Source organism: Lissotriton helveticus, chromosome 3_1, assembly GCF_964261635.1.
Source record: "Lissotriton helveticus chromosome 3_1, aLisHel1.1, whole genome shotgun sequence".
NCBI classification, from domain to species: Eukaryota; Metazoa; Chordata; class Amphibia; order Caudata; family Salamandridae; genus Lissotriton; species Lissotriton helveticus.
Genome location: NC_136061.1, coordinates 982649653 through 982673264, shown reverse-complemented (window position 1 = coordinate 982673264; position 23612 = coordinate 982649653). Strand labels below are relative to the sequence as shown.

Genomic DNA, 23612 nt, shown 5'->3' with positions numbered 1-23612 from the left:
TTCAGGTTAAGCTCCACTAATAGTCAGAGCCTCAGGACTCCCATTCCGACTCTGTATTAAAGTAAAATGTGTTCCAGCACTGAAGCTCTATCTTGCAAGCAATGTCCCCTGGGGACAACTGAACCTAAATCAGTCTTAGCAACACCTGCAGGACCAGAGCGTCCAGAGTCCCTGAGGGCGCCCCTTCTGTGGGCACTAGAGTTGCAGCGGTTGTCTCTGGTAAGTTCTCTACATGTAGCCCAGACGGGCTTTGCTTAGCGGTCCTCAAGTTCCTCACATGCAGTGGTGCAGCCGCATCAACCGGATATCCTTCATGGCTCCTTCAAGCTGGGTAAGTTCTTTGGTCCTTGCCAAGTTGGGGGGGTGGGCCGGTAGTAAGAAAGTCCAGACGCTGATCTTCAGTCATTTCGCAGACCCATAGGGGTCAACAGAGAGGTCTCTTTCCTCCGACAACTATCCCAACCAGGTCAAACTTCTTGCATGGGCTACCGACAACTCAGCACGGCTATCTCTTCATGTCGGTCCCACCAGACATACAGAGTCACAGGCTTTCCACCGCACATGGACTATGGCCCACTCAGTACGGCATTCTCTTTAACGCCTGCTCCTCCTGGCGTACAGGGTCATCAATTCCTCACTGAACATGGACGATGACCTGTTCGGTGCAGCAGAGGTCACGGCTCATTTCACAGCGGCCCTCCTATGGCATCCTGAAAACAGCATAATTAACTTCTGCAGGGGAAGAAACTTGTTTAAACTGCAGACACCCAGAATCAAAAGGTTTCTGTACTGTACAACTGGGTAACAAAAGAATACTACATTCATTAACAAATTCCTATCTATAGGACTGCCAATATTCTACAGTTACAACACCAAGAAAATAGAGCCAGAAGCTACCATTTCCTAACACTGAAAAATATAATCTTCGCATTTTCCTAACTGGTGCAACAACAGGTCTACATATCAATTAGAAAGAGAACCCTGGCACATTTCCTTGAGACAGACCTTGATGAATATGAAATTGAACCACTCATGGGGGCATAGATTTAGTTGGATAGTACAGTTCAATATGATATCTTTCAGTTTGAGGCAGTTGTTTTGTTTCTTTTTAACTACTACTCTACATCATTTCTTCCTGCAGAGCAAAGATCCTAACCTGTAGTTGGTAGTAGACATGAAAACATTATTGGTGCAATTCAACATTTGGGTGCAAAAATCAGACTGGATCAGATTACCAACACCGATCAGGCAAAGGTCAATTGTCTATCTGCTTAAAATGTTGTGCTACTACCTTCTGTTTGACACATCTCTGGTGATATTTCCAAAAATAAAAAAGTAAAACAAAAATATCATACATTATGATTCTTTTTTGCCCACTACTGTTTAGCTTGTTTAAAACCCAAACTTTAATCCACCCAATGGGACTTCTTCACTATACTAAGGTATCTATTCCACAACCGGTTACATCATTCTTATCATGTTTTTTGTAACTAAATACCTTTGATAATTATTGCCTTGTTTGTTTCTTTAATTTTTCAATAAAAAGATTTTTTTTTTTTAAAGGAAAAAAGAAAAACCTTTGATAATTATGTGTGCTTGCCCTTCTATCTTTTATTTTGATGGTGACAAATTATCTCATCACAAACTCTTACATTCTACTATGTACATCTCACACCTTAGATATGTATGTGCTCTTGAATTGGGACACTAGATCTACTGTTCAGTATCTGCCGAAGTCGCACATCTCCATTAGTGAATTCTAACTTTGGCATCATTTATACAAGCGGAAATGAGCTCCGTCCAAGTTACATTACATACTGTTTGGAGGGGTCATGCAATTAAGATTAGTATTTTATAGATACTGCTGTTTGTGTGGAGTATTATAGAGTGAAGAGGGCTGGTGACAGAAATTTGGAATATAAGGGGAAATAGCCGCTTAGGAACATCCCAATGGTGTTTCTGCTGTCCACAGATAGATGTTTCTTGATGTAATTACCTTGTCTGTTCCAGGGATAATCTCATATATGCTGAGTTGGTTCCTGGTCTCTCTCATGTACCTCTCCTTTTCAGGACACATATCTGGACAAGTGCCAACAAAAACGTGAGCCCGATCCAGGTCTGTACGCTTCACCCGTGCTGAAAAATAAGGTGTAACATACGAATAAGCCAAGAGCTAAGGGAACAAGAAAAAGAATTACATATCCAGCAATGGATGTGATGAGCAAGAAGCAGAGGATTGAGCAACAAAATCATAGTCAAGAGCTAAGCGGCAAGAAACAGAATAGCAAAGGCAGAAACAGAGGATCAAGATAACACAGCATGATGCAGCTGAGAAGATGAGCAAAAGAATAAGAGATCAAGGAGCTAAGGACAAGGAACACAGTAACAGCACATTCATGTGGGTGTAAATATGTATACAATATACACACCTTTTAAGAGCAACATATCATCCACGCACAATCTTGTCACTTGCGCCAAGTATCAATATCTGATCATTAAATAAACACCCCTATGTTCAGCTAATTAGCTTGCTCAGTGAATTGAACTGTTTGTGCTGAATGTCAAAAAATTTGCTCTCAGTCTTCCACCATTATGAGGTCATCAAATTGAATAAAAGTGAAATTTTTTTTTTTTACAGCCTTTGGAAAAAGCAGAAGTGCGGTATAAAGGTCGCCACAGTGCCAAGGTTCCGCGCATGGGACCTTATCGGGCTCTCTACAGTAGGGGACATAATGCAAGGGACGGTACTCAAGTCCATCCAACAGCTACAAGCAGAGTATCTTCTTCACTGCAGCCAATTCTATAGATATTTACAACTTAGACATGCACTGACACCGCATATACGGACCCTGGTGGATCTACCGGAGGTTCACCCACAAACACTAATCACACATAACCAAACTACCCTTGGCACGTTACGCACGATGTGGGAAGGGGACATTTAAGATCTCACGGACAACGACTGGACAGAGCCTCTGGCAAGCCCCCGTCAGGCCATCATTGCAACACAATACCACAATCCAATTTAAATATGTGCATAGATCGTACTACATGAGGTCCCGCCTCTGGAGTATGGGTGTCATTCCATCCTCCACCTGCCTCAGATGCAGGGAGGAGGACGCACAGTATGGAGCTGCCGGGCACTTCAGCTCTTTTGGCGTAACGTAACCTTCAGCCTAGAACAATCCCCGTCCTGTCGGCTTGCCCTGGATCCCAAATGGTTCCGCTTACATAGCACAGATGGGATTAGGGGAAACAGATACAAGCAACACCTCTTCTTCCTGGGGCTCACGCTGGCCAAGTGGGACATAGCCCAGCCATGGAAGGGGACCTCTCCACCATGGGTGGGTGATTGGAAACAGGCCATGGACAAATTCATGGGGAAGGAAAGATCTGATTGCGCTGGGCTGAATATAAGGGTACAGACCTGCCCTCAGCACAACCCCTAGAATCCTCAATTGAGCAGGAAATACGTTCATGTAGCCACGGACATACAGACGGCTAGCATACCCTGCCACAATAACAAGCTCAACAGATATTCTTTGTCGGGTGGGGAGCGGTGCATTTCGTGTGCCAGAGTTGCCTTATTAGTTTTCTTTTATGCCTTTGTTGATGTTTTGAAATATGGGTACTACTCTGTAATGTACTATAATTTGATGTATATGAATGGCCATCCTGGCCGTGATTTACCACCAAAAATATCAATAAAATCTGTTATTTTAAAAAAAAAGATGTTACTATTACTGTACCGCTGCATACTATCTTAAGCACTTCTGGCAGATGGGCTTTGTACTTAATAAATACAAAAGTCAGATGCAGTGAGGGAAATATTTTATTATTTCTTCAATAAAGATTTAGAATTGGCTATATGACCTGATTCAACATACCTTCCCTGTTTTCTGCTTCTGCTGAAGACTCCCCACAGTTCTGTATCTTCTCCCCAGTAATGTTCCATCAACAAAGGCGATTCAGACTTCACTTGTTGAAATCATTGTTCCTCACACACCTGCACTGTCCCCACCACACATAGATAATTAGGGATATTCCCCTAGATAATAATGTGTTCTATGTGCAAGCCTATAATTGCCATTATGTCCAGTAATTAGATATGTCTATGAGAGAATTTAAAACTTTCTTCAGAATAGCATTCGGATTCCATTTGTGAGAACTCCCCTCTTTATTATGCTGTTTTTCCACTTGCATGATTCCTGATGTTCAGTGTGGCTGTCACACATGTATTCATCTCCTTGATGCAGCTGCGCATTGATGACCCTTTTAGGTCGAGCCAGGGCAGCGCATGCGCTGCTCTGCGAGCCATGCTGTATTAGAGTATGTACTTGAAGCCCCGCACACTCTCTGCCCATATTTGTCATTGGTGTGTATCATTGTCCTTCGTAAATGCTAGCTTCTGATTCATTATTAGGCTTGTTAGTCCCTCCTTAGTACCACCTTGTATTCATTTGTAACCTCCCATGAGGACTGGCCCTTTTACTTCGGTTGTTACACAGTAGCACCATTTTCTTTAATGAGTTTCTCTTACTACAGGAGGCTCTCTCATGCGCAGTTGTGACCTCAGGCTTGTTTAACTCGTAGCAAACGGGGAGCTCTTCAGGGACCATGGGAGACAGAAGGAGGCAAATGCCTTTATGGAGGTGAAAGGTGCGCGATATAAATTCCACTAGATCTGGCATGTTTATTTTCAGACCAAACATCTATATTAAACATGAATATGCTTTAGGTTTGCTCCTCCGCTCACTTGATAAAAACCATGACTTTAACAAAGGGCTCTTATCCTCTTTTCTTAATTTGTTCCTCTGTGAAAGGGATCCAAAAAAGGAAGACTCTTTGGCTTCAAATGTCTCTTTGGACACCCTCTCCCGCAACCGAAATCGCAAACCCAACCTGAAGGTATTGGAACGCTTTACCGAGCAGTCCTCAACTTCCAAAGTAGCAGCTCGCTGTGCTTTGCTCCTCGGCTCAGATTACCTATAAAGGTAATCTGAGCCGAGGAGCAAAGCTCCCCCAGCTTAACGTTGCTCTCTCTCATTTGCTTTTCTCCCCTGCCCGCCACATTGCACTGTCTATCGTTTGTTTCCCTATGCTCTTCGTGCCCCTTCCCGCCATCATTTTTGCTTCCCCATACCCACACCCTCAGTTTTGCTTCGTCACACCCTCCCAGTCTGTGTTCCTTCTACTACCTTATGTTTGCAACCCCACCCGGCCCCCACACACACACTTTTAAACAAGCACTTGGAATGCAATTGGTCTCGCATCTGCGAGAGTTTAAGCTATTGGCATTGTAAATGAAACTGCCTGTTATTTATGTTTTAAAAACCAAAACATAAATAAAAGGCATTGCCATTTACAATGCCAATAGCTCAAAATGCGTAAACGCAAGACCTATGACACTGCAGATGGTTGTTACATCTTGTCTACATGTGCTGTCTGTTGCAAGACTTATTAGCTTACAGTGACTATAGAGCCTGCCCATTGGTTGGCTTTGTCACCTTCATGTGCCTGCCACGATTTTTTTTTTTTTAATAACTCGTTTTATTGATTTTCTGCATATAAGAGCATGACATTTACAAATACAACTAGTGCCGTAGCTCATGTAGTTTCCACCAATTCAGCGATACACTGTAAATATCTATCCTCATGACCCACCCAAGATCCCCATCAATACTGCAACATAAACAGTGAGAGAATAGCTCACAGTCTACCCTAGAGTTGTCTCTGCCTGGGTACAAGAAGACCATATTTTAAAGTATTTCTTGTGTACAACGTGAACTTTGTATAATAATTCCTCAAGGGCCACACACCGATACATTCCATTGGTCCTTTCCGAAATTAAGTTTCACATAGCTACCAAAGTGCCAGTACCCTGACCCTCCCCTCCTTTCCCCCCCCAACAAGTCTATCACACCCAGCAGAGCCACATTTGGACCAAGTCTAAAGGTATGTTTAGCACATCTTCCAGCACGTCATTAATGGATGTCCAATATCATCCAATCACTGAGCACTCTCAGGCAGTGTAAAAAAAGGTCACAAGGGAAGAGACGCAACTGAGGCAAGAAAGGATCGCTGTTCTTCACATTTGCCAGAATCTTGATTGTAGAGTAATAGACTTTATGGAGGTATTTAAACTGTATTACACAAAAAACGCATTGATATCGCCAACTGACAGGCGCCATCTTGGCATCAACCCACGAGGACCCCCAAATCTGCCTCCGATTGTACCCAGAGTGTGAGCAAGGAGTCAGGGGAGTTATTAATTAGTGATTATAGTGAGGAGATGCCCACTTCCGAGTATGAGGTAGCATTCTAAGGGGTTGTATGCTGAGAGGGAAGCAAATTTGTCTTAATATATGGCTAAGGATTGCCAGATGGCGCAATAGAATTGTGACCCACGAAGGTGGAAGTCAGCTACCAGGTCTTGGAAGGGCCCCATAGCAGTGCCCCTGCACACATTTCCCAGGGTGGAGAGTCTTATCAAGAACCATTTGGCAAAATAGTCTTGTCCCGCTGGTTCAGACAACCAAGTGCCCTGCCACAGCAGGGTTGCCGCTGTCAACTTCCAATGCCAGTGCATGTGTTTTAGAACTGCATCCTATCAAAGGAGGGGGAAGGTGGGTAACAGAAGGGAGTGCATATAGTGGTGACTTGCCATAGATTAAGCTGAGAATTAAATAGAAATCAAGAAGGTTGTGTTTTAGGTAATCAGCCGGGTCTTATCTGTCCTCATAGAGCCAGTTATCTACAGGCACCAGATGGGGTGCCTGGCAGTATATATTTTAACATTTGCCTAATCCAGTCACATCTCATATGAGGGCATTCAACACTTATCAAATTATACTCTCGGGTTTTTTGGTCCATAGAAAAGCCCCAATATGCTTCCCTACCCGCTATGGTCAGCAGCAATTATGCCAATGTCTCAAAGTTGTGTTTGATCCTACTAAGTAGATATGCCACATTTAAATCCCAATATCTCTGTTGGGTGAAAGCCAAAGTCATACCTAGGTAGTGGAAACTATCTCCCACCAGCTGGAGTCTAGCGTCTGTCCATTCTCCTCGCATCTTTCACTTCACTGGCACCAAAACAGACTTCTCAAAGTTCACCCAGAGGCCAGTCTTGTCACCATACAGTCAACGGATTTCAATCAGTCAGGGCATAGTGGTCTCAGGCCTCTGAACATATAGGAGCACATCACCTGCGTAAAGGGAGACCCGGTCTTCCAACCGACTTTGCCACGGGAATCTCTGCACTCTAACATCTACCCTGATTAACTCCACCAGATGTTTGTCTTGACTTCCTTTGGGGGCAGCTTAAGGTCCAAGATTTCAGCCAGTCTAAGCACCACCATTGTAAAGGAGCCCCCCTTCCTCCTTAGCCACAAGAGGGAGAGGAGACCAATGTCTGGCATCAGGCAGTTCCTTATACCAGTTAGCCTCTTTCCGGATCCGGGAGTGTAACCAGAGGGCCCGAATGAGGCGCAGGGCAAACCCACCGGCGGAAACACAGTCAAGGACCATCTTGTAAGGCATCCAAAGGTGCTTCAGAGGATCCAGCCACCCAAAAAGGAGGTGCATGGCCTCATAAAACTCTTTACACTGGGTGAGGGTCACTCAGACTCTGGGAAACTTGGTAAGCCGCAGAGCAGACCCATGCTCCACAGGAACGACATGGGAGCAGGACCTGGACATTCTTGCACCCTGTCCAGTGAATATGACTGCAGCGGGGACATCAAAAACGCTTCGACTTCTCGGACTTCTTTTTATGGGACTTCTTCAATGAAGTCTGGAGCGCATCGATGACCAGTGCGATCGACTCGGAGAGCAGGTCTGTGACCTACCTCATTAATGGGGCCTGGAGAGGTTGCAGAGTCTAGTGTCGAGAAGCCAGGAGCTTCATGGCACACTCTCAGATAGCCTTCGGGTGCATAGTCTAGCACTCTATAAAGGCCCAGGATTTGTGATCTGGCTGTAGGCACCAAAGTTTGCCTCTTCATTTAACAAGCACTGTATGTACAAGCATGATACAGACTATCCTGGCAACATGTATCACCATGACAATGTTAAAAATGTATTGCTTAAAAAAAAAAGAAAAAAAGGTTTCTTTGGAGACATATCCAGAAAAGTGGTAAAAACAAGAATTTACAATGCAATGGTCTCTGCATTGTTAAAGTTAGAGCTATTGGCATTGCTCATGACATTTTTGTTTTTGTTTTTAAAACATAAATAAATGGCATTGTCATTTACAATGCCAATAGCTTAATCTCTCGCAAATGCCAGACCTATTGCATTTGCACCCACACACAGAGCCACACACACACAGAGCCACACACAAACACAGACAGAGCCACACATACACACACAGAGACAGAGCCACACACACAGAGACAGAGCCACACACACAGAGACAGAGCCACACACACAGAGACAGAGCCACACACACAGAGACAGAGCCACACACACAGAGACAGAGCCACACACGACACACAGAGCCACACACACAGAGCCACACACACAGACACACACACACAGACACACAGAGCCACACACACAGACACACAGCCACACACAGAGCCCCACACACACAGAGCCCCACACACACACAGAGCCCCACACACACACACAGAGCCCCACACACACACACACAGAGCCCCCCCCACACACAGAGCCCCACACACACACAGAGCCCCACACACACACAGAGCCCCCCCCACACACACAGAGCCCCCTACACACACACAGAGCCCCCTACACACACACAGAGCCCCACACACACACACAGAGCCCCACACACACACACAGAGCCCCACACACACACACAGAGCCCCACACACACACACAGAGCCCCACACACACACACAGAGCCCCACACACAGCCCCACACACACACAGAGCCCCACACACACACAGAGCCCCCCACACACACAGAGCCCCCCCCACACACACACACACAGACATCCCTCAGTCTAGGTCAGCCACACGCCCATCTCTGCCCAGTAACGCCCCAGGGAACAGAGGCAAGAAAAAAACGATCAGAAGCAGGGAACAGAGGCAAGAAAAAAACGATCAGAAGCAGGGAACAAAGGCAAGAAAATCGAGCACAAGCAGGGAACAGAGGCAAGAAAACGATCACAAGCAGGGAACAGAGGCAAGAAAATCGAGCACAAGCAGGGAACAGAGGCAAGAAAATCGCGCACAAGCAGGGAACAGAGGCAAGAAAATCGAGCACAAGCAGGGAACAGATCTGTACAGCAAGGAACAGATCTGTACAGCAAGGCCTTCTAGTGTACACCAGTTGTCTCGAATCTCCAGCAGGGCAGACCCAGGCACCAAGCAAGACCCCACAACTCACCTAGCAGCAACAATGTGAGCAGCCCGCCACCAGTCCCCCTACCAAGGTGTTCAGCGGGCATGTTCTGGACCAGCCTCTCAACGTCTGTATGACCTCAGTCCAGCAACTATTTTCAGTGGCCCAGTATTCCCCCCCTCCCACCCCAACTCCCAGTGGTGAACTAGCAGCCACCCTCTCCCTCCCTGCACACCAAGACCTTGGTTATCAGTCTCGCTAATAGAACAGGCTCATGAGACAATAGTTATCCCGCACAGTAATGTCCATCAACGAGGGCCTTCCTTCTCTTGCGCACACCAGAAGCCGCCATGTTTTCCTTCCTCCCTGTGGGCATGAGCGTATGTTGTACATTTTCCAAGCCTCACCCCGGATTTCCACTGTCCCGTCAGTGTGCTACTGCCCTTCACCCACCAAGCCGCTGTCCTATGGTGGGTACCCCTCACACACCAGTGTGCTCCCCTTCTCACGCTCGCACACTCACCGCTCTGGTCACGGGACCCAGCCGTGCCCGCCATCTGTCTTCAGCACCTGTTCGCTCGGAGACTGAAATTCATGCCACTCCCTCAGGCCGTACTTTTGTATCGATGCTGTGATTAATGGCAGATCCCACTAGTAAGTCCAGCCTGTGGTCTACCAGCCTGTCCCAATGCCTGCGCCAAGCCCTACTATAGACAGTTTAGGCATACCCTTCTGGTCAGAACCGCAGCTTCTGCGCTCCGTCCCACTGCTCTCCACACATCACACTCCCTCGTCGCGCTGCCTCGGTCTTCAGCCCGAACTGGCAGCAAGTGATTCCCGGAGGCAGACCGAGTTGGCCGCAACCTTTTCTTTCAAGCAGCGTGCCACCGCTACTACTCAGGGTGATGTTTTGGCCATGATGGCGGCCCGTGGTATATTAAATGAGTGACCAACGCTGAGTTTAGTTGTTTTTGAGATAATGATTACCCCGAGCCGGATGCCAGTGACAGCATACACAGGCCAGCTGTATTTAAGTAGTTGGTGTCCTGTGAGAAACCCGTTGCCTGTTGCCGTCGGATTGAGTTCCTGGAGTTCTTTATCACCCTGTCCTGAAGAGGCCAGATTTGCTGGAAGGCCGAAACGCGACCGTGTCAACACTTGCCATAATGAGGATTCATTGTTTTGAAATATTTTGGAAATTAATGCCATTTGACACACTTGAAGATATGGGTTCTGTTGAGTTTGCAGTTGAACCAGTTGTGTCTGACTACCTCTTAGTGTACCCCCTAGATTGAATAGGAGGACACTCAGCTGTTGCTGCAATATTGTTTTCTGGGTGAAGAAAATTATTTTAGGATCTTTTTGATTTTTGTATGAAGTGTATATGTTGTTCTTTGTTTGTATTCATTGTATATAGGTGTGTACATATGTATGTATATTTGTGTATAGTGAAAAACATGTTGATAAAAGAAATTAGCGGAGAATAATTCTGCTTGATTACAATAAATAAAATGTGTAATCATGTCCTCATCTGCTAGTGATGATGTTGATAATTTGTTAGTGATATGCTAGTGGATATATGACACAAACAATAGGAGAATTGGGAGTCACCTATTTGAGAAATAGTTAGATATATTTTTTCCTCCTTTTTCCAGTTTTCTGTACCGCCACTACTCACAGCGGGCTAACGGCGCAGGTCACAGCCTCATCCACTTCTTGCCTCACCTCAAAGCGGGCCACGCTCCCACCGCCTCCACAGTACGTTCGGGCCGCAACCACGGTCAACTCCTCTGGACGCAGCCCACCCTTTACGATCATTATCGGGCGGCTCTACGCGCAGTCTTGAATGCCGCTTTTGGCCGCCGTGAGGAGAAGCGATGTGCGTCTCCTTCCCTCTGCTCCAGTGCGGAGGCTGCGTCCCTGCACCGACAACGCCACAGACTCCAAGCCGCACTTGCCTGGCCGGGGCCTGACTCTCTCCCGCTACGCCTTCACAACTAAGGCCTCGACGTTGTTGCTGCACCCCGGGTGTCCGTAGGGTTCGCCCAGCAATCACCCGCGGTGTCTCGCTTCAGATGCCTTAAAAAAACTGAGAAATGTGTCGGATTACGGGGATTAGTGGTGGAGCAGTCTCAAAACGCGTCCCCCATATTGGCCTTGTTGGGCTAAGTAGCGCATAGCAGACAACGTTTTTGAAAATGCGCAAACGAACAAGTTACTTACCTTCGGTAACGCTTTTTCTGGTAGATACTATATCTGCCTGTGGATTCCTCACCTTGTGAATACCCCCTTGCGTCAGCAACATTCGGAAATTCTTTTTTTTCGTAGCCTCGCGCCGACGTGGAGTCCTGACGTCATAGAGACACGACCTCGCTCGCGACTCCGCTGACGTCACCGACGCCTATAACAGGCCCACGCCGGCGTGATGACATCAGTTCCGCCCTTTTTTCCGTGCCATCGAGGCACACGGACGGACCAATGACAGTAGCAAAGCATACAGTATACGCAGTACACAATAGAAATGGCAAATACACACAGTGTAAAGTAAATGCAGGAAAGAAAATGAAACATTTCCCTGACAACAATATAAATATATATATATACACATTACATAACAGTAACTGGCACAGAAGAGTGGACAACGGGGAGGCGGGTGGGTCAGTGAGGAATCCACAGGCAGATATAGTATCTACCAGAAAAAGCGTTACCGAAGGTAAGTAACTTGTTCTTCTGATAGATACATCTGCCGTGTGGATTCCTCACCTTGTGAATAGAGTCCCACAGCAGTCCCCACTCCCGGAGGAGGGTGTCCACTCTTCTAGACCAGGAAATCCTGAAGGACAGAGCGTGCAAAGTGACCGTCCCTCCTCACTTCGGAATCTAAGCAGTAATGCTTCGCGAAAGTGTGGAGGGAAGACCAAGTTGCCGCTCTACAAATATCCTCTACAGGCACACCTCTAGCCAATGCAGAGGTCGAAGACTTAGCTCTTGTAGAATGAGCCCTTATACCCTCTGGTGGTTCCTTACCGGCCAAAGAGTAGCAGATCTTTATGCAGAAGACGATCCATCTCGACAAGGTTCTTTTGTGGACCGCTCTTCCTTTCTTGCAGCCAGCAAAACCAACGAAGAGCTGGTCTTCCAAACGAAAGTCCTTGGATCTGTCCAAGTAAAAGGACACCGCCCTCTTAGGGTCCAGGCGGTGAAGTCTCTCTTCCTCCTTAGAAGGGTGAGGGGGAGGATAGAAAGTAGGTAGGGTAATGGACTGTCCTAGATGGAAGGGAGTTACCACCTTAGGCAGAAAAGCAGCCCTGGTCCTGAGAACCATTCGATCAGCATGAATGGTCAAGAAAGGGGGCTTGAAACTAAGAGCTTGAAGCTCACTTACCCTCCTTGCCGAGGTTATTGCAACGAGGAAGACTGTTTTAAGGGTAAGAAGCCTCATGGGACATTTGTGAAGAGGCTCAAAGGGAGCACCCATCAAAAAAGTCAGTACAAGATTCAAGTCCCACTGAGGCACAATAAAAGGAGTAGGAGGAAACTTATTCGTGAGGCCCTTCAAAAACCTTAAAACAACAGGTGATTTAAAAAGAGAGGGCTGGTCAGGCAAACAGAGAAAAGCTGACAGCGCAGAGAGATAACCTTTCACCGTGGCAACAGCAAGACCCTGCTGAGCCAGAGAAAGGGCAAACTGGAGAACGCCAGACAAACGGGCCTTCAAAGGGTCAATAGACTTTTCCCCACACCACGAGACAAATTTCGCCCACCTATAAGAATAGATAGACTTAGTGGAGTCACGCCTGGCTGACAAGATGACATCCACAACGTCAGGTGGGAGGAAAAAAGAAATCAGGTTGCCCCGTTCAATCTCCAGGCATGAAGGTGTAATGTCTGGAGGTGGGGGTGTAGAACCTGCCCCTCCATCTGAGAGAGGAGGTCTGCCCTGAGAGGGAGACGGAGCGGCGGGTGAGAGGAGAGGTGGAGTAGATCTGTATACCACACCCTTCTTGGCCAATCCGGGGCGACCAATATGACTTGGGCCCGGTCTTGGCGAATCTTCCTCAGAACCCGAGGAATCAAGGGTATGGGGGGAAACGCGTAAAGGAGTTGACCTCTCCAACTCAACTGAAACGCATCCCCCAAGGCTCCTTGCATCGGATACTGGAGACTGCAGAATGACAGGCAGTGCGCATTCTCGTGAGTGGCGAACAGGTCCACCCGAGGAGTCCCCCACATCTGAAAGATGTCGTGAACCACCTCCGGGTGAAGCCTCCACTCGTGGTCGGCAGAGAACTGCCGACTGAGACTGTCTGCACGAACGTTCAACACTCCGGCCAGATGATTCGCCATCAGACAAATCTGATGGTCCTGAACCCAGGACCAGAGACGCAGAGCCTCTCTGCAGAGACACTGCGACCCTACCCCTCCCTGCTTGTTGATGTACCACATCGCGGTCGTGTTGTCCGTCAGGACTTGAACCGACCGACCGCGAAGGGAAGGGAGGAAGGCCTTGAGCGCCAAACGTATCGCCCGCAATTCTAGAAGGTTGATGTGAAGCAACCTTTCCTCTGGAGACCAAAGACCCTTGACCTCCAGATCCCCCAGATGAGCACCCCACCCGAGAGTGGATGCATCCGTTATCACCGTGGCCACCGATGGGGGAAGATGAAAAGGCTTTCCTTGGGACAGATTGCCTTCCACGCCCCACCAAGACAGATCCGCTGCAGCTTCTCTGGAGATCCTCACTGACTCCCTGAGATCTCCATTGTGCTGATACCACTGTCTGCGGAGGCACCACTGGAGTGCCCTCATGTGCCAGCGTGCATGGTTGACCAACAGAATGCATGAAGCCATCAGACCGAGCAGGCGAAGGACCTTCAGGACTGTAACGACCGCTCCATTGTAAAATAAAGGAATCATTTCCCGTATGTCGCGAATCCTTTGAGGAGGAGGGAATGCACGACATACAGTAGTGTCCAGTACCGCACCTATGAACAGGTTGCGCTGGGAGGGCACCAGGTGAGATTTGGGCACGTTTATCGAAAAACCCAACCTGTACAACAATTGGGTTGTCTCTTGCAGATGATGAAGCACAGTCTCTGACGACTCCGCTTTGATCAGCCAATCGTCTAGATACGGGAATACCGGAATCCCCGATCTTCTGAGATGCGCCGCCACCACTGCCATCACCTTGGTGAAGACCCGAGGTGCAGTAGTAAGTCCAAACGGAAGGACCGCAAACTGGTAGTGCTGCGAACCCACCGTAAAACGGAGATACCTCCTGTGCGACTTCAGGATTGGGATGTGAAAGTACGCATTCTGCAAGTCGAGTGACACCATCCAGTCTTCTTCCAGCAGAGCCTGAAGAACCTGAGCAAGGGTGAGCATCTTGAATTTCTCCTGCTTCAGATAAAAATTCAAGATCCTGAGATCCAGGATCGGACGAAGTCTGCCATCCTTCTTGGGAATCAGGAAATACCGGGAGTAGCATCCCTGACCCCTTTCCTGCTCTGGAACCACCTCTATCGCACCTTTTCTCAAAAGTGTTTGGACTTCCTCCTGTAGGAGTAACAGATGTTCCTCTGAGCAATATCCCTGGCAAGGAGGGTAATTGGGAGGGAATTCCCGAAAGGGAAGGGCATACCCATTTTCTACGAGATTGAGAACCCAAAGATCTGATGTAACCGATTCCCAATCTCGTAGAAAGTAGGTAAGCCGACCCCCCACTGGGCCTACATGATCCTGAATGGAGGATCTAGGGCTGCTTCTCTGTGGCTGGGGGGTTGGAGGAGGTGGAGGAGGAAGAGACTTGACGACCTCGAGGACGTGTTCTCTGCTTCCCTCTGTAAGACCTATACAAGGTATTCTGCTGCTGCTGTTGTTGCTGCTGCTGAGCAGGTCTATACGACCGAAAGGAAGAGCGGCCAAACCCCCTAAACTTCCTGGCCGTAGAACCCCTGACCTGAAGGCCAAGAGATCTAGCAGTTGCTCTGCTGTCCTTGAATCTCTCCAAGGCTGCGTCTGCCTTCTTCCCAAAAAGCCCCTCGGCATCGAAAGGCAAATCCAATAATGCAGACTGCACATCCGCTGAAAAGTCAGATGACTTCAACCAGGCTGAACGCCTCGTGGCAACCGCCGTGCCCATGATCCTTGCCACAGAATCTGTTGTATCAAGTCCACTTTGGATGACCTGACGAGCCGCTGCCTGAGTGTCAGACAAAGCTTCTTCAAAGTCCTTTCTACTAGCCTCAGGAACCTTAGGGACCAAAGAACTTATAGAGTCCATAAGAGCATGGATGTATCTTCCCATGAGGCAAGTGGCGTTGGAGGACTTCAAAGCCATGCTAGATGAAGAAAAGATCTTCTTCGCGACCTGATCTTGTTTCTTGGCCTCTTTGTCGCCAGGCACCTGCGGAAAAGCTCCAACCGACTTTTTAGAGCAAGCGGCCTGAATCACCAAACTTTCAGGGGAAGGATGTGAAGATAAGAAAGCAGGATCCTCAGGAGCCACTCTATACCTCCTAGCCACATTTTTTGAAACTACAGGAGCAGAAAAAGGCTTCTTCCAAACTTCCATTATAGGATCCTTTAAAGCATCGTTAAATGGAAGCAAAGGTTCCACTGATGAACTAGGAGAATGGAGGACCTCTGTCAACAAATTCGATTTAAACTCGACAGATGGCAAAGTCAGACCTAAAAGTCCTGCTGCCTTCTTCATGACAACATGATAAGGTTGAACATCTCTGGAGGGAGCATCAGGTCCAGAAGGCAAAGACCACTCCGGAGAAAACTCAAGACCACTAGCATCCGCCAGGTCTTCGAAACAATCCCCTTCCAGTTCACCTTCCTCCATCTCAGAAGATGAATCATTACCTCTCTGCTCCTCCAGAAGTCGTTGAGCTTCTCTACGAGATCTCATTTTGACTCGAAGTGCAGTCGAATCCAACGCCGAATTCGACGGAGTCGGAGCCGACTTCGGAACCGAATCCGAGGGCTTGGAAGGCTGCCCCATAGAATCCAAGGGAGCCGGTGACGCCGGAACCGGGGTCGTCGACTTCTGCCGAGCCGGCGTCGATATCGGCGTCGATCTCGGTGGAGCCTGGTATTGCCACAGCGGAGTCGGAGCCGGCATATATGGCATGAAGGGTGCTGGAGCATAAGAGTGAGGAACACCCAAATTGAAAGCCATAGGACCCATGGGACCAGAAGGTGCTCCAGAGGGGTACCACGACCTCGAGAAAACACCATACATCGCGTTTAAAAACGCAGAAGGGTCCTGACCTGGAGTCGGGAATGGTGGATGCTCAGGTTGACCTCGAGGCACATTAGAATCTGTTTCCTCAACAGGATTCGAAACCTCTTCCTCAACAGGAACTCCATCGGCGTCCTCCGGAGCCAGAGATGGAGCCGGAGACGGAGCCGGAGACGGAGCCGGAGTCGGAGTCGGATCCGGAACTGGAGTCGGAGAATGGACCATCGACTCCGAAGGCGAAGCCTCACCTTCTCGATCCGACTCATGAGGAGGAATCACTTTCGACTTCATCCTTTTGGGAGACTTCGATCTGGAATGATGACGGGACCCGTGTCTCCTCTTCTTATGCTTCTTGTGGGAACCGGAAGCATGACCGGATGATGACTTCGAAGCCGACGCCTCTCGAGACCTTGACCTGGATCTCGACCTCGACTTCTTCGAGTGCTTCGAGGATCTTTTAACCTTACTTGCTTTAAGTTTGGCAACAAGAAGTTTAGACTCCCTCTCACGAAGAGCCTTCGGATTCATCTTTTGACATGATGAACAACCATCGACGTCATGATCCGAGCTTAAACACCAGATACAGTCTTGGTGAGGGTCCGTAACGGACATCATCTTCCCGCATTCTCTGCAAGGCTTAAAACCGGTCTTCTTTGTCGACATGACAACAGAACAGAAATATCTGAGATTGGAGAATTGAAGAAACGAAGTAACAATGTACTAAGGCTACAGAGTATCCCGAAACCGTTCGCGTCGACGACGCGGAAAAAAGGGAACTGATGTCATCACGCCGGCGTGGGCCTGTTATAGGCGTCGGTGACGTCAGCGGAGTCGCGAGCGAGGTCGTGTCTCTATGACGTCAGGACTCCACGTCGGCGCGAGGCTACGAAAAAAAAGAATTTCCGAATGTTGCTGACGCAAGGGGGTATTCACAAGGTGAGGAATCCACACGGCAGATGTATCTATCAGAAAAAAATCTATCAGGCTAATGCGTAGCCAGCTCCACTATGTTAGTGAGATTTGGGGTTACGTAAACGTAGATAAGATCTTACCAGTCGGCGAAGCTCACCATGTTTCTCCGAGGCCAAGCAGAAATGCCTCGGAAAAACGCAGCGTCATTTTTGGATTCGGGGACGTGTTTTTCTTGCTCTCCTCTTCCCATTGGCTGGAATGTAAAATTGCAGCCAATGGGAAGAGGAGAGAAAGAAACTAAAAAACACCCCCCCGTATCCCAAAAAGACAGGGCTTTAATGGACAGACACCCCTCTCCTCCAATGGCTGGCCTCCGTTTAGGAAGCCAGTAAATGGAGAAGAGGGGCGGGTTCAAGCCCCACACTGAGAAACATGAGATCTCGCCGGCGAAACTGCGCAAGCACAGCCTACGCAGGCCGAGACCTAAAAAAAAAAAGCCACACTGTTCGAAGTGTCAAAAAAAGTGTCGAAAAGAGCCAGTCAAAAAATGACTGAGGGGAGCTAAATCCCGGATCCGCACTGATGGTGCGGAAAAGAAGGAACTGAGGTCAGTGTGCTGAGATGGCGCCTATATAGGCACTGTGCATGTCACTTTTGGCTCCGACGACACCTACAACGCTGAAACAAAGCCAATCGATGCCATTCATGGCATGCAAGGGGACTGCTATGACGCCTGTGGAATATTCTAAGGTAAGGAATCTGCAGCTAGAAGTCTATCAGATTTGCCTCTTTTTAAGTATACATAGTTACAAGCCAGAAGTTTTGCAATCAAGGCAAGCATAATTAGAAAAAAAGTGGGAGCACCTTGGCTGGTTTGATCCTGCCTGTTTGTACTTGGGCCCTGTGTTTACTATACAATAGCGTAACCAAAAAAAATAACCATTTCTGAACAGAGTAAAATTTTTCTCAAACCTGTCCATACCCAATTCCACTGCAGTGAACCAAATGCCTTTTTAGTGGCTAATGAGGCTATGTCGTAGGCCTCAACACTGTTTCCTATTGTATTAATTATTTATTGTCCCCGGTCATGGCTGACATTAAACCATCTGATCTGAATGTAACTGCCAAATGCAGTCTACTTGTGAAGATGATGCTAATCATTTTAATGACAATGTTCATCATGGAAAGTAGGCAGTAAAGTTTTACCAAACCATGGATCTTTAGTAGGCTTCTGCACCATCACTAACAAGGTTTCCCTCATGGATAGGGGCAGCAGCTTTACCAGCACAAGCCATCCATGAAAGCAGTTTATTTATGTAGAAAGGGGAAGAAGCTACACAACAACTGCTATAATAGGGTCATTTATATTTGTTAGATGTATCTCTTGCTAAAGAACTACCTGCATCTCTCACCTCTTAAAGCAGTCACCCACTTTGTACATAGTGGTCACATCGTGCAGAACCCTGATAATTCAAGATATAAATCATTTCTACGGCCTGCGCAAGTCAATTACCTGCAGCCCAGCACTCTTTGGTCTCTTCCTACTTTCCACAGTCATGTTTAGGCTCCATCACATCTATTCACTACCATATCTCTAGCCCTGGGTCATCATATAGCCCACCTTTCGAGTGAAATCCCACAAGCCTCCCCAAATTACAAAATACACCTTGTCCTGGGAATTAACATCAATGATAGTAACTGTAACCTATTTACAGTATTGCACCTCTGAGATTTATCTTAGCATTCCTCTCATCCTACTCAATCTGATATTGCACTTAAAGGGAGAAGATCGTTGCCTTTGCAAGGGTTAGTCACTTCTAAGCTATCTCGGATTAGCTTGTGAGCCTTCATTTATGAGCAAAGGAGATTCTGATCGTACTCTAGCCAATGCATTCAAGACTTATGGCCACACATTAACTCTTAGGTCATTAGTCGTGTATGACACCCCACCCATCTGATATCCAATCTCTTACCATTTTGCTTTGTCGTGTTCCCATGATTTCAGACTCTGCCGGGTTGGAATGGGCGGAGCAAAGGTGGGACATGCGCCCGCCTTTGCCCAATTGCGTGCCTTATTATTGTAAAAAAAACACGCGAAACCCAATGGCAGCCGGCGAAAGCCTGATCACACGCACGAGGGTGTGAGCAGCTTTCAGAACCCCGTACAAGATGTCTCGCACTGCACGAGAAGTGCTGCGCACTGCAACGCTAGGCACGAGACCTAAAAAGATTATAGTTGTGCCAAAGCATATTGTAAATTATACAAACAACCCAAAACTTGCAGCACCACAAGGGGCCCAATTTTGTCGACTTCTGTAAATTATTTTTTTACAGCTTTTAATTCTTTGACAGGTTTTGTAGATGAATACCTCTGCTGATCAACCTGGGAGAGACAGGCTCCTATAAGGGGCCACTGGTCTTTTTCGCCCATTTAGTTTATGGGGGTTCCTCTAAAAGCATTTGCTACTTTCTATATTTCTTCTAAGGGGTAGGCGGTGCCTTATTAATATATTTATTTGTCTAACAGAGTTAACTGTAAATAACTAGAACTCTAAACCAAGTGTATCCAACCAGTTGATCGGAAGCTACCAATAGCTCACAGACACCTTAAGAGTAGCTCACAGCCTTGAGTTCATTTTTAAATAAGCACACTGTCTTTTTAAAGTTATGGGAAGGATGTATTTATTTTACATTATTATCTTCAGGCTGCAGATAGCAGGGCCTGATAATGCTGGAGTCAGATTTATGACCCAGGGCACAGTGGTGAAGAACTGAAGCACTGCGGTATCTAAGTCATAAATAAAAGTCCTTGTCAACTCAATATTGAAACATGGGAACGACATTTTGATTTGGAATGCTTTTAAATTCAGATAAAATTAAAATGAAGAGTTAACCTAATGATTAAGTTAACTCTTCATTATCCCATTTCAAAGTGTTGTAATTGCAAACAGCATGCCTCTTGCTCTCAGAGACCAGTAGACAGTGCCATATTTAGAACTGAAAGATACTGTGATTTGTTTCAAATGGGAGAAATTTAAAGTGGATAAAAATATTTCTATGAAACATTGAGTCAATGTTTTTCCCCACTTTCAATTAACTCTTAATATTTTACTAAGCCTATTTCTTCACTTTAAATTCCTTCCATTTAAACAAATTGCAGTATTTTTTTGCTATACATTTGGCACAGTGTCTACAGGCCACAGGTTGCAAAATACCTGCTGTTTGTAAATGCAACACTTTGAAATGGGAAAAAATTTAAATGATGAGTTTCATGGAATCCATATAAACATCAAGTTAACTCTTCAGTTTAAGTTTCTCACATTTCAAAGTGTCACATTTACATCTTGCTCCCAGTGGCTGGTAGACACACGGTCAAATTTATAGCTGAAAAGTACAGACATTTTTTTTAAGGCGGGAGAAATTTAAAAGAGCAGAAAAATGTTCCATAATGTAATAAAAAAACAGCAAAACATCATTTATTGCACTTTAAATTTCTCCCATTAAAAAAATGGTTATGTCTGTGTTATTCATTCAATTGAGCCACATATGGTAAAAGGTATCCTGTGCCATAAATGCACAGGCTCTCATTCACCCATACTCGTAGATCCCATTCATACGTTCACAGGTTCATACATCCCCAAAAATCACGCTCTCACTGACACACATGGCAGCCCTGTCAAAGTGCCCCTAGTCGAAGTATTTGTTCAAACCATACTCTATACCTCTATGGACATTAGGCTTAAATTTAATAAAACTGGACGTGGGGTGTCTGGTAACACTGTGAGAGTGGCTTGGCCTTCAGTAGCTCACAATGATTTTCACTGATCAGAAATATCTCTCAATACAGAAATGGTTGGAGACCCCTGCTCTAAACAATACACAGAATAATGATAATTAGGAATATACACATTTATTGGGTGGCGTGCCACACCCACTTTTTCTTCCACATTTATAGATTACTGACGGCTATCATAGAAGAAGGTTCATAGTTCTTTTCAAAAGTTAATGTGGAAGTCTAGAAAATATATTTCGAACTAAAGACTTTTTAAATAGATTTGCTTTCATATTGGAAAATCAAGTTTTTCTCAAAAGGTTGTGGTCTACCTTTCTTCATAAGTCACCGAAAAAATAATGACTTGTGGGTAAGCTCAAGAGACGTCACCTGGTACTGACACTTATTATGGCGAATAGTGTGGGAGAATGTAGATCATGGGAAATTCAACCCAACATGCTCCTGGACAATGTTTTCAAAGAAGTAATTGATCCGGTGATTAACACATTAGGATACTAACTTGGGCTCAGTGAGCCCACATTCAGTGCTGTGGAAAGCGTTCAAGGTTGTGGTGCAAGGAGGCATAACAGGCTCGACACACTAGTGAAGGGACTCAAAATACTAGAAGATGCTGTTCCTTCCAGAGATACCCTCCAAAACAAAGGAGTTTAGGAAAAGGCCAAAAGAGAGATACAGATCCTGGGGAAATATACATCTTCTAAGTGGTAAGCAGAGGGCAGGTGCCCAAACACACTCTGTAAAGTCTAATATGCCTGCACTGGGTGGCCACTTATAAAGTCCAGATCAAATCGGTAGAGGGAATACGGCAGCACTACCTCTCAGATATCTTAAACACATTTAATAACCGCCGCCCCCCCAATATGGTCATAACACTATTGAAATTAGATGAACCTCCGCAGGTCTGTAACTCATTCCGGCTGTTATCGCTAAAATAGATAACAACATTCTTCCTAAAATACTCGCAAATAGGCTCTTACCACTAATGCGGATAAGCCCAGATCAATCGGGGTTCATACCCAAGGGGGACCCGCTAGAACCATTTGCAACTACATATCAAATAGATCCTGAACTCCAGACAATTGCAGTGATTCTGGATGCAACTAAACGCTTCAGTACCTCAAAATGGGCATTTCTACAGACAGACCTAGGTAGAATGGGGCAGGGTAAGGTGATGTTATAATGGATTGAGTTGCTATACACACAAAACTAATGACAAAAATATAACTTAACAATCAGGCATATGATCTTATTAAAATAAAGAAATAAAACAGAGTTGCCCCCTGCTGCCAATGCGGCTTGTCTTAGGGATTGCGCCTCTGGCTTGTTTACTCAGAGAAATTCACCATAGCTAAGGCATACAATTTGGCTCCCGGGAGATCTGATTGTTACTGTAGGCAGATGATATACTCCTGTTAGTGAAGAATCCGGAGATCAACTTAAATCCCAATATTAGCGACATTATATAATTTGGGAGATGGTCAGGACTAATTATCAATTGAGCAAAACTGATGAGGATGCCTCTCACTAGAGAAAAACACTACAGCCTACACTGGACTACACTATAAAATGGATAACACCTCCTTTAAGGTACCTGGGGATACATTATCACAGGGACCTACAGCTCTTGGGGTCTCCCATGTGCAGTTTGCGCATTATTGGTTTCATAACATCAGGAAAGTACCTCGCAATGAATAGGAAAAGGACTGATACACCCTCTTCCACTGAACTAAGTGTGCATAAAAAAACTCCTAAACTCAATAGAGAAATATACACAGTAGATTGCACAATATGGGCATGGACACAAATAACAGAAATCACCAGTACAGGGATGATTTACTTACCATATTTACCGCTGAGAAACAGCCCTCGCATTGAAGTAACGTATGAACCGCTAGCTATGGGAAGGTTTGGACTGAGGCAACAACACACACTCTGGGACTTATTCATTGTCAATAATATTATCATACTTCAGGATCCAAACTATATACACTTCTATTTCATAGACTGCATATCTTCCTGCAAGAGCAAAACTCTTCTATGACAAGGGAATGTAAGTAGTGGAAATTATTAACAATTATCACAAATCCATACCCGATTAGATTGACGTACTCATCTGCATGATAGGGAGAGGTGACCAAGGCAGAATCAAACGGTCCCGAGATCTGAACCAAGCTATTCCAGAAGACGTGTGGACATACCGTTGTCAACAGACTAAGGCGATATACCCAAAAGCAGACACAGAGTTATATACTACAAGTTCATACACAGAGGATACTACACACCCATAGGCACTGTCAAATTTATGCTGGCAAGCCATTCAGAATGTACAAGGTGTACCATCT

The 23612-nt window shown here is 46.2% G+C and overlaps 1 protein-coding gene across 1 annotated transcript in view; it reads right to left on the bottom strand.

Annotated features, from left to right (window-relative positions):
- The window catches only part of MCM3AP (minichromosome maintenance complex component 3 associated protein), a 642417-nt gene that overhangs the window by 454704 nt on the left and 164101 nt on the right, over window positions 1-23612 (bottom strand). Inside the window, exon 7 of the mRNA XM_078681440.1 lies at window positions 1997-2136. Within this exon, the coding sequence (XP_078537566.1) occupies window positions 1997-2136 (140 nt within the window). The remainder of the gene's footprint in view (window positions 1-1996; window positions 2137-23612) is intronic.